This window comes from Aptenodytes patagonicus, chromosome 7 (assembly GCF_965638725.1).
Source record: "Aptenodytes patagonicus chromosome 7, bAptPat1.pri.cur, whole genome shotgun sequence".
Taxonomy (NCBI): domain Eukaryota; kingdom Metazoa; phylum Chordata; class Aves; order Sphenisciformes; family Spheniscidae; genus Aptenodytes; species Aptenodytes patagonicus.
In genome coordinates, this window is record NC_134955.1 from 42,458,269 (window position 1) to 42,474,193 (window position 15,925).

The following is a 15,925-nucleotide window of genomic DNA, read 5'->3' on the forward strand; positions in this document are numbered from 1 at the left end:
TCTCTTTTTCCTAGGAGACAGCATATGTATCTTAGTTACGTACATTTACAAGTGCATTATCTAGTTTGCATGAAAGTTGTACTTTGATTTGCATGCATGCGTATGTGAGATACAGTATTTGCATTACAGTTTCTTCATTATTTATCTGTGGCTTCCTAGGGGTAGACAGTGTAGAAAATTTTTATTCTGTCTCTCAATAAATTTACAGAACCTGCACACATATTTTTGCCAGCCACTTACAGATATTTCTGTGTGAGAAAGAGCACTGGTAAAGGTGTTTTGGGGCGGGTTTGCCCAGATGGGGCATGAGAAACTGTAGCATTGCAACATCTGACAATCAGAGAGGGACTGATAGGATGTGTGAAATAGTATTGGGTTTTAATTTTAGAAGACTTTTTTTATCCTAGGTATAGGATCCATAGGTACCATAATTTTCTTGAGTCAAAAAGAGATTAGAGCAATACTTAGTGGGTAAAAGCAACACAACAAAATATGTCTTATAATTCTGGTTGTCATTGAAGAGAATATCAGCCTCGCACAACTTCAGTTGGAGTGACGGTTTTGTGTGGGTACTTTTCCTTCTTTAAAAGAAGATAAAAAAGGAAACTACTGTGACTTTCATTTTTTATTTTATTATTCTTAGTCACCTTACAAGGAGATGCATCTTATTTAGCATATTATTCTTTAATTATCCGTAACTTTTCTCATGTCACAGTCATTCTTCAACAAACTAGTAGATGAGAAATGATATGATAGCTTGAAAATGTGATACATATTTCTGTTTTACCACCATGTCTTCCTTCAGATGCAAGTCTGCTTTCCAGGGTCAGTCTGGAGAAGAGGGCTTTGTTTATGGTCCCTTGTTACTTTAATTTGTATTTAGTTCTACTTCTTTACTTCTACTTTGTTCTTCTGTTTCATCTTTTGCATGAGATGTCCAGAAGCGGGTTCTTTATCATGTATTGAACATTCATGCTTGGGAAAGTTTGAAGTGTCCTTACACGTTTTCCAGCTTTTAAAACATAGGGGGTTTCAGATGACACTATGATGTTTGATATTAAGATATAGTGTAAACTAATGATATTATGAAGAACAAGGCTTGTGATTCCTTCGCGTTACCTAGTTGCTAAATTGAGAAATCTAAGTTTGTGTATTTGATTATTAGATAAAGGAGCCATAAATCAAATTAATAAGTAATATCAGAGATGGAGGATGAGCCTCCCTAAACACTGGGAGAGAAGTTGATCATTCTCTCCCTTTAGAGTGCGAAGGCTGCGTGGGCAGCAGCAAGGGCATCTCTGTTCGAGAGGCAGTTTGAGGGCCCTGCTGGCACAAGTGTTTCTTCCTCGTGGAGAAGCTGCATTGTGGGGGCTGACCGTTAAATAAATTAGGCTGGCTACTGCCCTTTCTTTATTAATGGTAAAGTGAAGTCTGCATTAGTGAAGTGTGACAGCTTGACAGCTCTAGAGACTGACACTCTGTCTCAGTTGACAGAACCGACTCCAGGTTAATACTGGAATTGTTTCATTTGCTAAACTTTGTCATATCACTCTTTTCTTTAGATATCGAGATGCCATGGCAGTGAAAGCCATTAGAAATATACACCTGTCCAGTGGGAAGCAGACTGAGACAACCAAATAATTTCACATCTTACTGAACAATCTTTTAATAATTACAGTAGCGAGCATTGGACTGAACTGTGTTTATGCAGGAGACCTAAAGACAAAAGGCTTTGTGTTTTATTTCAGTGCTTTTAATTTTCCCACCCTTTGGAAGTAGCATATTTTTGGGTTTTTTCACACAAAGCTTATATTATTATAATCTTATTATTATAAGCTCTAAAAAGGCTGTTAATAAGAATCAGAAAAGACAATTAGTCAACATAAGCAAAGTGAAAGCAATGTGAATGCTATTTTATGTTTTTCTCAGGTTCTATAAAAGCAGAAGCATTGCCATTGCTAGCCATACAGGGAATGACTTTCATCACCTTTTGGATTTAAAATCAACATAGTACAGAGTTCCTACCGTCTTTTTATTGCCTTATCCTATAATGGCGTAATTTTTCCTAATGATTGCATCTTTCAGCAATATGTAGATCTTAATTATCTCCTGAATGCCTTTTGCAGATAAGGCTGAAATATTTACCAAAGGAGTTTTTGTTACTTCAAATATGAATTTTCAAAGAATTGTAATTAATAAGGTTTCTTTTGATGGTAGTGTTTTGATGGATAGGTTTAAAAAAAATAAAAAGTATATTTCTGTCTTTATTGATTAAGCGTTAAAAGTCTTATTTGTATTCAAATATGTACATTGAAGAGGAAAGAGTAGAGGGGTGCCACCAACTTGAAGACACTTGGCATTTTTAAGTTCTGAATGAAATGTGACATACCAAACTGGTGAACCACACTATTTACTCATATTTATGCCAGTTTCACATAGGCCAGGCTGTAGCCTTGTACACAACTGTCTTATAGCAGTGTGTGGGACTTAGGAGAAGCAGGTCCTGCCTCAACATACAATAACGTACAAGAACAGGAAGTTCCAGGTGATGAGTAGACTGTCTGTTCAGAAATGGGCATTAAAAACAGCAAAAAAGAGACTTTCAAATCAGATTTTTAAAAAGAAATGTCCTGGTTTTGGTTGGGACAGAGTTAATTTTCTTCCTAGTAGCTGGTATGCTGTGTTTTGGATTTAGCATGAGAATAATGATAACACACCGATGTTTTAGTTGTTGCTGAGCAGTGCTTACACTGATGAAGGACTTTTCAGCTTCTCATGCCCTGCCAGTGAGAAGCTGGGAGGGGGCACAGCCAGGACAGCTGACCCAAACTGGCCAAAGGGATATTCCACACCATGTGACGTCATGCTCAGTATATAAACTGGGGGAGTTGGCCGGGGGGGGGGGGGGGGGGGGGGGGGGGCGCGGCGCGGCGGTGACGCTGCTCGGGAACTGGCTGGGCATCTGTTGGCAGGTAGTGAACAATTGAATTGTGCATCACTTGCTTTGTATATTCTTTTATCATTATTATAATTATTGTTATTGTTATTATTTCCCCTTCCTTTTCTGTCCTATTAAACTGTCTTTATCTCAGCCCAAGAATTTTACTTTTTTTCTCCCCGATTCTCCCCCATCCCACTGGTGTGTGGGGGGAGTGAATGAACGGCTGAGTGGTGTTCAGCTGCCTGCTGGGTTAAATCACAGCAGAAAACACTGTTGATGTTTTAAAAAATTATGCATGAATTAGCGTGAAAAAGAATTGTGATTTATGAGATAAAAGTGTCTTTTTAAATTAACCAAAATTGCTAGCTGAGTAGGTATGGTGCTGTCCTCTTGTCTTTTCTGAAGAGAAATGATCAAAAAAACCCCAATGCTGCAGTACAAGTTGTGTGTAGCATACAGTTTAAGATTAGAGGTGTATCTGTATTCTGTCATTGCTCTTTGTGTAAGTGTCTGTTTGCCCCTTGTTGAATATCTCTTACTTTGATGCAAATCACAGTTGCAAGGCATCTGATCTTCTTTCCTTTTAGTTTAACAATAATATACAATGTTTTTCTCCATTTCTGAGCTGGCTTTCTTCTTTTATGGAGGAGGTACATCATTAGTTTCTACAGTAAATTTTTGAAGGTGTTTTATGGAAGCCATCTGGGTAATAGTAAATTTTACTTGATCTATTTTTGAATGGCAAATATTTTTAATGTCAGATTTTTATGTAGTTTTACTTTTTCTTTTGTGCTGTATTTTGATATTTTAAATAACTGCAGGAAAGGCAAGGCACATAGGTTTAGGATAGATTGAAAAACAAAAAAACCTTAGTCACACCAGTGGGGATTTTAAAATAGTTCTTTGTATTCATCCAAATATAATTTGTATGCTGAAATAATTTGCATTTGTCAACTACATTTTTTCTGACAACAGAAGCAAACTATCATCAGAGTTATCTTAGCTTCGGACACTCCTGATACTTCATTATGAAATGCCAGACCCAGTAGACTCTGTAAACTTAATTTAGAGACCAAAATACAGTATGAGTTTACACATTAATGCCTCACATTCTTTCAATATAAATTTAAATTTAACTCTTGGCTCATGGAGATTGATGTAACACATTTCCTGTCCAAGCTGAAGTGGTAGTATATTCAGTACAGGTTCTTTAAATTTTATCATTCCTGAAAAATAGTTTCCAGGTATTGGGGAAAAAAGCTATGAAGTATGGAGGCTTTGAAAACTGAGGTTCTCTGAGGTCTGGCAACAGTGGCTAAGTGTATGTTAAGTACTACATTAGATGCAATTGCCTCTGTGTTTTTAGACCAATTATTCTGAATGGGAAGAATAAACGAGCATAGTGTTCAGCCGACAATTGCAAAAGATGAGAGAAATCCATGTGAATAATGGTGCTGCATTCTCTCCTCTAGCTATTTCTTCTGAAAAAATAAATGTTTAAATCTGCCCCTTACCACCCCCACCTCTGGGGAAAAAAGTAAAAAACAGAATGGTTTTTGGAGGTGATTGAAGTAGTCTCGGTGTTGTCTTTTTTGTGGAGTAGAATCACTCTTTTACCTAGTTCTCCTATTTGGATTAGGACCTCTCATTAAAAAAAACCAAACATACTCATTTGTCCGAAGAGACTATTTGGACTTTGCTCTTGCCTAGTACCACGCTCATTATAATCTGGACATGATTGGCAAATGCCCTTGAAAGCAGGAGGTGGAATGGAGTAGAGCAGAAAAATGCTAATTCAGATAGCTAAGGAAAAGTGGAAAGTGGCAGAGTGTCTGTGAGGGAGTAGCTTTTTATTTTATGCCTATACTTTGCAAATAATGCTTGTTCACAGATGTTATTACAAAAGTTTTCAGTGTTTTCACATTGCTAAATAAATAATGCATTGTAAATTGCATTAGTGTGACATACGTATTGTTTGCCACGACCAAAACCAAACATTTTAACACAGCGAGAGTTGTCTTTCCACGTCTTTCTCCATGTGATCTCGTGTGAAGTGGGTGTTATAATACTTACTGATCAGTTAGATGAGGGCAGTTTAACTTCAGGGTGACAGCTTTATCCAGCTTGTGATATTCCTCTGCTCAGTGGCTTCACTGACAGTTCCTCTTGCCAGGAGGAAGAAGGTTGCTCTAAGACTTATGTTCTCTTTTAATGTGGGCAAGGCGGTAGTGCCCCAGTCTCTAATTACCTGCTAGTTCATGGGCAGAAGAGGATGTGTGGCTGCTGGAAACGTACACTGTTTGAGCAGTTGTACAAAGACTCCTCCGAGAAGAAGGTAGCAAGCAGGCTGGAGGTGTGACACAGCCAGGATCCAGCCTTTGGGACAGTTCTGAGCTATATTATGAGTCTCAAGTAAGGATCCCTTAAGGGAAAATCACACTAGTGATTCTTTTAAGTTGCTAGTTGTAATGAGATGTCACACACAAAAGCTAAAGAAACTTCTTTACGAAGTTTATCCAAGGAGATGGACTTCTTTTTCATGTTAATCTATCTGTAATCATCGTCAGCTGAAATTCTAGGAAAGAAAGAAGTCTTTGTTCTGGCAAGACCTTGTTCTGCATCTTCAAGTGCAAACAGTGTCTGTAATTGCAGGCACCTTTTACCTATGAAGTAACAAGAAATTTAACAGAAGGTGAGGAGGACTCTGAAGAGATCCAGAGTAGAGAAGATCCAGATTCACCAGGCTATTTATAACTTGAAAGTCTCTCCTAGAGGTTTGAAACTGATGCGGTGGAAAAGGTGGCAAAAGCTACAAAAAGTGTGAGTGGTGTGGTCAGATCAGGCCATCCACAGCTGCATTGAGGTCTGAATGTGGATCCCTGCAAGAGCGTTCAATGCCTGGCAGTCAGCAGATGCAATTATCAGAAAAATGCAGTATATCTGTGTCTTTATCCTCCAGAACTCTATTTGTCAGTCTTTCTGGTCAGTTACACTTCACAGGTTTTGGGGTGGCATTATTTGCTAAGTTGTGATACAAGACACAGTCTAATACTTGTGTGTGGAGGGGTCCTTAATCATCTGTCTGGATGAGATGCACGTAGCCTGGTTCTGAAGTCTGCCTTCGAAGACACTGGAGGGGAAAAAAGAATATGTTAGAGAGATCCTTTTCATCCTAAGGTAGACTTTCTAAACTGCTGCTTATCAGCTGCTTTTTAGACCTGCCTGTTTTTCGCTTGGGTACAAATTGACTATAGCTGAGGCTTGGAGAGATTCCACCTTATGCCTTGTAACCCAGAGCATCTAATGCGAACCTTAATGATGCAGTGCATATAGGTGATATTTTCTATACACAGAAATTACAGGCTGTTTCAGTGCTTGTAATTTCCTGAACACCAGTCCACCAGGAGGTGTTCTGTGTAGGCACACCTTTCTTTTACTGAGGATTAAGTACCTGGGGTTAAAAAAGAAAGGCAAACATCAGTGTTACAGGCTACTGTTAGTTCTGTCTCTATATATTATGCATGCTAAGGATTAAAAATATAGTTAGCATAGTTTTTACTAATGCAACACGCATCAGCTTTTTGTCAACTGAAATATGGTGAATTACAAAAATAAATTGAATGCATGAATAAGTAGATATGTCAGTTAAACCTAAATGTGCTCAACTGAGATATCCTTAGTATGCTCAAGGCACAGAAATTGTTCTTCTGCACACAACTGCAAACATAGAATTTGTAGTATATTTTAATGTGCAATGTGATAGCATTATAGTTTGTGCAACTTCTCTGTTCAATTTGTCAGCGTTAGTTTGCCTCATTCAGACAGAGGCTTGTGTAAACATTGCACGTATTGCTTCAAGAGACATGCTGTGTGCATGAATTCAGTCATATTTCATTACTTTATTGATCAAAATAACTCTTTACTGTTTGATATTCCTGTTAACCACGTAGAGCCAAGATAGCAAAGAAAGTGTGGGCTGTGTTCTTTCTTGCTCATCATTTGAATCGCTTTCTGAATTAAACACATGCAAACTTATTCAGGGAGGGGAGCACCGTGAAAAGTCTCATTTGCCATATTTGGTTGCTAGTGAAGGAAATAATGCTGCTAATAATTTGAATTCTTGAACTTCAGGTTGGGTTTGCTGGACTAGCAGTTGTACCAAAGAAAGAGAAAAGATACTTATTTTAAAGGGCATTGGTATAATTCAGTACAAGCTGGCTGTGAATAAATTTTGTCTGTAATTCAGCTGAGTGAAAAGGAAACCCTCAGCAGCAGCTTCCTGAGCATGTTGGCTTTCGTTCTGTGGAAGAAGCCACGCAAGTTGTCCATGAGCATAATTAACTCATGTATTTCAGAAGCCAGAGTTTTTTGTACAGGGAGTTGGTGTCTGTGGCAGCCTAAACTCTGCAATGTGCCATTTGGTCTTTCTGGCGTTTTAGCTTTTTCCCTTTGGGTGAGGTTCTCTAGCAACAGAATTTGTTGGTCAGAAATATCTCTCGGATAAGCTGCTTGTGGTTCTAGTGGGTGTTTTCATTGTGCATCGCCTCTGTCCTTCATGCCATGCCAATTACTGGATTCGTAAAAAAATTGGTAATGGACCAGAAAACGTAGACTTCAGTTTTGTTGACTGCATATTAGCTTCTACCTGAAGATCCAGGGAATGCTGAGCCAGCATCTTGAGAGAGGAGTGTGAACAAAAGTGTGAAGCAACTAACATGAGTGTATACATATAAGACACAAATTTCCAATTTTGTTTGAAAAGAAAGCAGTAATAAGTGTTTTGTCCAAGTATTGAAAGATCTTTATTTTAGAAATAGGCAGAAAACTCGAGGGCATTGAGCCTAAATTACTTATTTGTGGACTGTGCTTTTAGGGAAGGGTGCATTCATTTTGTGGAATTAGCCCTACATTTCAATGTCAGCTGTAAAGCATAACCCTACGCTTCAGTGAAACGAGGACAAAGGTGACTTGGATGTAACTGGAAGGCTTCCACGTTATCCTTTGCGATGCCATCGGAAGCAGGTCGGCTCGGGAAAAACAGCAAATTATTCAGATGCCAGAGTTTTAGTGAACAATAGGGAAATCGCGTTTGCTTAGTACGTTACATATGCCGTTCAGTTTTTGGACTTGTGTCTAATATTATGTAAGGCAGAGATTGGCAGCTTTTCAGGAGCGAGGTGCCAGATTGTATTTTTCTTTCACAAATTAGAGGTTAAGAACGCTGGTTGAAAACATTCAAACGTGCTGTCAGGCGCTGTTTGGAAACGGCTGGCTGTCACGCAGGCAAGATGCCACCCGGCAGCCGGCGGACGGCGTGGGGCCGTTGTGAGGGGCAGGGCTGCCTGTCCCAGCGCTGCCAGAGACAGGAGTGCTCTCAGGACACCAAGGCTCCTGCTGCTCCGGCCCGTGCTGACGATGCCAGTGTTGTGTGCCTCTGGAAATCTACCCGCCTCTTCCTTTGCCGTGTATGCCAAGGGTTGGAAACTGCAGGCCCAGTAGGAAACTCTGTCCCATGCATCTAAAATTGTCTGGTTTAATTGCTATTAGTGTGAAGTTTGGCATAAATTTCTTGTGCGAGGTTGGCTTAACGTGGGTCAGCAGAGATGCTTTTGTAACAGATACTTTGGAGACTGGATGGTCACTGTGAAACCAGAGCTAAGCAATTTATCAGTAACGTTCTCTTTTACATTGCATTTTTCTAAAATAGGGACGAGCATGAGCAGATTCTTGATGCAAGTTTCGAAGAAACAATATTTGAAACCCCTGAGCATATGCAAAAAGATGTTCTTTGTGAAGTGATGTGGAATATTGTAATATCTATATTGGTTTTGCAGGCTGTATTAATTGAGAAGTAATATAGGGTAGTATAGGATAGTAACCTGTAGGCTTATTTTAGAATCTAACCTTTGACAAAGAGCTCTAGCTGTTTTATATGTTTAATAACTCTTGGGAGTACTAATTATCAGGTAACCTGGAGCCATACCTGAGCAGTGAGCAATACTATACTTTTTTTCAAACCTAGTGCAAGCGTGCATGAGTTGGCCTCTTATTTTGTGGTATCATTCATACAAATGCACTGGTGTTGCGTCTAGTGTAACATGTTTCAAGATTGAGCCTGTCAATGCTTGTATCGGAAAGTGTAGCAGGTTCAGAAAGCAACAGTCTGATTACAGGCAGCTGCCTCTTGATTTTAGGACAAGGCTTATTGTTAAATCAAAAGCTTTCAAATGTAGTTATGGCATGGGACAGTTACTGTGTAGATATTCCCAGAGTACCACCTCTGCAACCTATTAGTGTGTGGACCATGTTGTCTTCTATCCATGGTCATATGACAGCTAGATCAATTTTCTCATTTAGAAAATATAAATGGTTTCTACATAGAAAAACTTATGATGAAAATATCTAAATTATCACACCGTATCATATCTCAGTGATTTTGGTCATTGCTTAATAAAAAAAATAGCATCATTTTCTTCCTTAAATTAAAGAAAAAAAGCATATAAACCTGTGACTTTTTTGAATTTAGTAGCATGTACTAAATAGTCAAAATATTTAATGGTATAATTAATAATACATATTTTAATGCTATTTCATGTTTTCTTTTCCCAGGAGCTGTGATCATCTCCACTCCGCAAGACGTGGCTTTATTGGATGCACACAAAGGAGCTGAAATGTTTAGAAAAGTCCATGTACCTGTAAGCCTCTACATTAAAAATACCAGCAGATTGTTCTTCCAAAATGTAAAAAAAATTCCATATACTGCAATAGGTGAACAAACCATTCAGGAATTACCTGAATTTCATAAATTCTTCTTAAAAAAAAAAAAAAGATAGAATCCATCTTATATCTGTATCAGGCGCTTGCTCTAACAGAAAGGAAAGAATTTTCTCAGGCTGAGGTTATAATAGTACTTGATTTCTTTTAAATCGGGTTTGTTTAATCACTTGGAATGGATCAGGCTGCTAAACAGAGTGTCTTACGAAGTAACGTGTGCTTTCCAATTGTACTGTCTTACTATATCCTCATTATGTGTCCTCTTCAGCACTGTCTGTGTTGGAGCTTAAAATCTAAATTTCCTGAAATGTGGAAAAATCATATATTGGTATATTTTAGGAAGGAAATGTAAGTTTTTGGGGAGATATGCACGTACATAATATTCATTTTGCCATTTGAAGGGCTCCGTGACTGTCACACCAGGTAGAAGGCTGTCTATATCACTTTGTTTTTCATGAGGTTTATAGCTTACATGCTAGCTTGCTTGTTTGGGAAATGCAAAATTTAAAAATATCCACAATATTCATATGGATTGGGAGAAAATATTAAACGGTGACATCTTTGACTTGATGTTTTCTATGTGTGCTACAAGTTGCTAAGTAACTGAATGTTATACTCTAGAGTATGTTCATGAAGAGATTCATTTTTCATTTGAAATGTGCAGTTGATGAGAAAATATAAACTGAAATGCTTCCTTATCTTAAACAGTAAAGAAATAAAGCCATTTACTATACTTTAAAAAAGATGTTTTCTTGCTTACCTGTGTGAAGGTCACTTCTAGTCTTTATTAAGAAAGGAAATTTCTTTCATAGCTAGTGCTTTGTTAATTTAAAAAATGCAACAGAAACCTTGAAGTGACTGCTTTCCTTTTTTGTTTTAATTTACAGAATAGCTTAACAAAAGAAATACATTGATAAATTCCTTATTGTTAACTATTCCTTAATACATTTGCACCAAAATGGAACTATAGTAGCATTTATCATTTGCTACTAAAGAAAAATATATAGAACAGAAGAATAACATATGGAATGTTTTGTTTTGATTTTATGTTTGGGGATTGCTAAAATTACGCAAAATTATTTTCTTCAAATAAAATTGTGTTCAAGTTAGTACTTTGCCAAATTTTCCTTTTGATCAATGAGAAATTACCAAGATTTCTTTCCAAGTCTGTTTTGTTCAATGTTCTTTGAAGAGAATGGCCTCTAAGAAAATCATGCATTCTAGGATAGGCTTGGCTGTTATTAATGTGACAAGTGGTAGATAAGATGTTAAATATGATCTATTTTGATTCGTTGGAATTTTCAGATCTTCGTAAATCAAATGAAAAGTCACAGTGAAGCTGTTGTGCCAGATGCTGAGTTTGAATACACTTGAACCAGTCATCAGGTCTTACCTTTTTCATGGTGCTGCTTCGTTTTATTCTAACCTTGTATGTACATCAGTACAGATGTGTCATTTACTTCAGTGTTAAAGCAGCTCCTGCCTATCTATTACATTTCTAAGTGTCAACTAAATCTGAGGATCTAAAGAAAGTTTAGTTACATAATTTTTGATGGACAACTTCAAACCTGAGGTTTACATCAAAGAGGTGGAATCTGTGGGACTGTGCTAAAATTGCATATCCTGGTTATATAATTGACTGATCTTTAAAAATCTAATCTTTAAAATCTTTAATCTTTTAAAAAACACTTGCAAAGAGTCTACTATTCAAAGAAGCAGAGAGTCTATAGGTTGCTGAGCTCTGAGTCTTTGAGTATGCTTGCTTATATTTAATGAACTGGAGTCTCCCCCTTTTACATACAGGCTTACGTACACCACCTTTCTATCACTCCCACAGTCACTAGTTACCAAAGCCTCAAATGACATATCTAGTATTACCACAGTAAAGTCACAATAGTTAACATTGTTTGTCCTTTACTGCATTGAAATTGGAGTAGAATGACCGAAGGAACTGATGAAAAGCTGGCAATGAGAGTCAGCGTTAGGACCAGGATTACAATGCAAGTCTTATTTTCAGTCTTAGGACATAGTCGTTAGAAGAGGGGTGCCATCTCTTGTGCAGTGGAGCCCACCTGGTAAGGAAAGAGTTTGCAAAGTGTTGCTGACTCCTATCACAACGAGTTTCAAGATTCTCGTCCATTATGTGAGTTTGGCCATCATTTTGATGCATCCCAGAGGCTTGCTCTGGGCAGGTGACAAAAAAAAAGTGAGTAAGCTTGAGTATTTAGGAAAAAATTGCCTATTTTCACCTGCTGAAATTGAGTTCAGTTCAGTATGGTTTATCTTATCAATCATATCCCTGAAAGAAAAAGACAGGGTTTTAGTTAAATCTACAACTTTTCTGGTAGTTTCCTTGAATTGGAAGGTTATATTGTGGATTTCACAGGTTTCAAAAAACTGCTTATGTAAACTCAGCCATGTATTTCCTTCGAAGATGTACTAAAATTGTTTATTTGGCTATGTACTTACTGGTATTTCTGTAGCGTCCAGAGTACCCAGCCAAGATTGTGGCTTATATATTGGGAGCAGAAGTTAGAGCCAAAAATTGCTTGTTATAAGACGAAAGGTAGGAAGACAGAAATATTATTGTGCAAGTTTACTTGAAGCACTAAAAAGTCAAGTGACTGACTGATGGTTACATAGGAAGTTGATGGCAGACTGCAGAACTGTAACCCTGATCACTTCAGTCCCTGTCAGATTGGAGTCGGACCTCAGCGCCATCCATCCTTAAGTACAGTAAACGACTTAAGTGGGTTTCTCAGGAATTGTCTCGTTGTGTAAAGACAGAGGGCTTTCATTTTCTCACTGTATTTTCTTTAACTTAGAAGGTAGTACGTTTGGATTTCGGCATGATTTGTTGTGTAACCAAAAGGTTAATTGAGCATAAGAAATATGTAAACATTCAGAAACTGTGTGTGCAGATAATTCATAATGAAAGGTTTCTTCATTTCCTGTTATTTCTTGATAGATGTCTCTTCACTGTTTAAAATAACTATTTGCCTAAATGAAATTCAGTTCAGTGCATTATAATTATCCTCTCCTCCACTACCATAGGTTAGCTCCTGTATTGCGGTGCATCTCATCATACTAGTTTTCGTGTCATTACTGAGCCAAGTTTGCAGAGAAAGGTACAGGGAAAGGAGATCACTAAGGATGGAATAGGATTCACACGTAATTATGGAATAGTTTGCGCATACGGTAACTTTGAAGCTTTTCCAGATCTATTATTTGAGCAGGGAAATGAGAGTTATTACTGACTTCATTAGCAAGACCTATTACTTTGTCTGTAGATTTAAAAGCTCTGAAGATCATAGTGAACTCTCTTCCTTCTGTAAATATATCTGCAGAAATATACATGTTAAAAATACACTTCACACTAAAGTTGTGTGTGTTTGCACAGATTCTATATTAAACTGGGTGTTTATAATTGGCAACTTAATATTCCAAAAAATGTCTTCATATTCCAGAAGAATAATTTGTATATTAATACATATGCACTACTCATTGGCTGACAGATAGGAACAACACTGAAAAAATAAAAATGATTGTGTAATGCTGAAATGTCCTTTGCTTTTAGTAAGATTTGTTGAAATGAAAACAAAAAAGGACAGTGAATAAGACGTCTAAAACTGATACAGCGTTGGGGATACAGCTGTATCTATCTCAGCATTTGCATTAACTGTGGCAGAAGGACTTCTTAGTTAGTAGGTTATCAAAGAATTAACAAAGCAGCTGTAATAGTCCTTAACTGTTCACAAAACAATAGTAGACTACATAACTTTTTCTTTGATTGTGAATTCACTGAATCATAAATGTTGTATGACTACTTTGAGGAGAACAGAAAGTTCAAACCCCAAGATAACTGAAGATGAATTAATTCATTTAAAGTATAAATGTCAAGTTCTCTTTTTTTTTTTTTTTTGCCTTGTGCTGCAGGAAATAGCTTCACTGTATCCTAGTTAAAATACTATTTTTCTTTTGTCAAATAATACTCCTTCTAGTGTTCCAGTTTACCAACACAGTGAAAATTCCCTGACTTTAATTTAAGGAGAGCAGGACGAATGCCTGCTCAGAGGTCATCAGTAGAAGACTGTGGCTGTAGAGAGCCCTTTTTACCATCCCTGCACCTTGTATCCTTGGACACATAGTATTTCATGTCTCTCTTAGTTTAAGAACTGGATGAGAAAATTACCTGTAATAATTACCTGTAATAATGTGCCGGTAAATAGAAACTCGCTCCTCTGGCAGTCCCCGGGAGAGAGTAGAAAATGGGGAAAGTTTGTGGTGTGAAATTGAAAGTAGGTGATCTTTCTGTCTTTCTGTCTGTCTGTCTTTCTGTCTTTCTTTTTTGTTTTGTTGTTACTGTTTCTTAAAATGTTCCTTGCTTTAAACCCTCTGAAAGTTTTATGTAAGTTAAGGAAGACTTCTTAGAAAATAGTGTGAAACACATTATGGTGCTATAGAAAAAGCAGGTCATCATCTTTTGATCATTTTTAGCTTAGATACAAGGAAATTTTTATTAAGATATTGTAAATAACATTCTTTTTTATTTTCAGTTTTGGTGCCAAAGGTTGTACATTCACTCTTAATTAATTAACTTAATATTTGTTCGTTGCACTGAACACTGGTATATCCTTTTAGATATGCTTTGTTAGCATAGTGGATATGTTACTCCTCTAATAACTAGGCCAGCTTGTACAAGCACAAAACTAGAATGCTCAGGGAAATTTGAAAGTACAAAATGCTACGAAGTAAATAACAGCTTTTTGTACTTGAAAATATATATTCATGTTTTTAAAGCTTGGCTATAGTGTGTGTGACATACCTAGATAACACATAAATCTTAAAGTGAAATATTGTAACATGGAACCTCTTAAAGCAGGTCTTCTATTGATTAGCAGATGGGTAGAAGCTTTCACCCTGTAGTGTTTGAACGCTGTTATCATCACTTTTGGGAAATTCTGCTCTGCCTCGATGAACAGTTTTGTTTACTAGGTGAATAAAATGAGATCAATGCTATCATTAGCATTATTGTACATTGTGAAAGAAGATTTTTGTGTGTGTGATTTGGCAAATTTTCACTTGACATATTTTGCAAGGATGATGTTGAACACCTGGCATCAGCAGAAAGGTACCTCATACGTGTGTATTAGATTTTTATGTTGTGGTTTTTGACGCTTAGTTTCACACAATTATTTCTTTTTGATCTTTAAAATGTGTTTCTGCTCTTCAGAAGAATAGCAAATCTGGTTCTTTTTGAAAACATTTCCCTACAGGATAACTTTCAAAAATATCTTAATAGCATGTCTGATTGTGTCATTTCTTGTAATGGTATGTTTTTATTTTGTGTTTCCTGAAACTGCAAATTACAAAGCTATAAAATACAACATGAAAATTCTTAGATTCAGAGTCCAAAAATGAAATACTGGCAGGGAGAGTTCTTGGAAAGATAGGCCTATACAAGAGGTACTTTTTGTTACAAATAAGTTTGTTAATCTTTGAGAGGTATAAATGTGAAAAACTTGAAATAATGCACAAATGATAGTGCAACTGAGATGACTAATAAGAGTTGATAATGATGTTAGAGTCTGATATTACTGCTATTTCCCATTATAAATGAGTATTCTCTGTCGTTTCTTTGTTGATGATCTCTTCTTTATTGTCAGAGATGAATAATGGAAATGCCGATGCTTGAATCCCAGGTTTGAACATTCCTTTCTTCTACTTTAACAGGTTTTAGGACTGGTTCAAAATATGAGTGTTTTCCAGTGTCCCAAATGTAAGCATGAGACACACATTTTTGGAGCTGACGGTGTAAGAGATCTAGCAAAAGCCCTTGGTTTGGATGTTTTAGGTAAGGATATAGAAATGGTTTTATTTTTGAAGAAAAATTTAATGACGTGCATGAGGGAAGCGTTAGCTGAAGTATGGACTGCATAATCCTAGATTACTCTATATTCGGACAATGTTCAGATATAATAGAACTAATAACTTAAGTAGTTGAATGTCAGTTTTCGTATGCTCTGTTCCTTGTCAGGATCATTCTTGTAAATGGGATATGGACTGGATGTGAAAATTCTTGAATTGTATCTTAAATCTCTTGATTTATAAACAATCCAGAACATGAATTGTTTTGATATCGATGTGCTATATTACCTGAAATTCATTATGTTATTGATCATACGACAATTTTTACAAATAACCAAGAAT

General features: G+C 36.9%; 1 protein-coding gene across 2 annotated transcripts in view; it reads left to right on the plus strand.

Annotated features, from left to right (window-relative positions):
* The window catches only part of NUBPL (NUBP iron-sulfur cluster assembly factor, mitochondrial), a 157,388-nt gene that overhangs the window by 58,486 nt on the left and 82,977 nt on the right, over window positions 1–15,925 (plus strand). For both annotated transcript variants that reach the window (XM_076345002.1, XM_076345003.1), the window contains exons 8-9: window positions 9,551–9,636; window positions 15,449–15,569. In XM_076345002.1, the coding sequence (XP_076201117.1) occupies window positions 9,551–9,636; window positions 15,449–15,569 (207 nt within the window). The remainder of the gene's footprint in view (window positions 1–9,550; window positions 9,637–15,448; window positions 15,570–15,925) is intronic.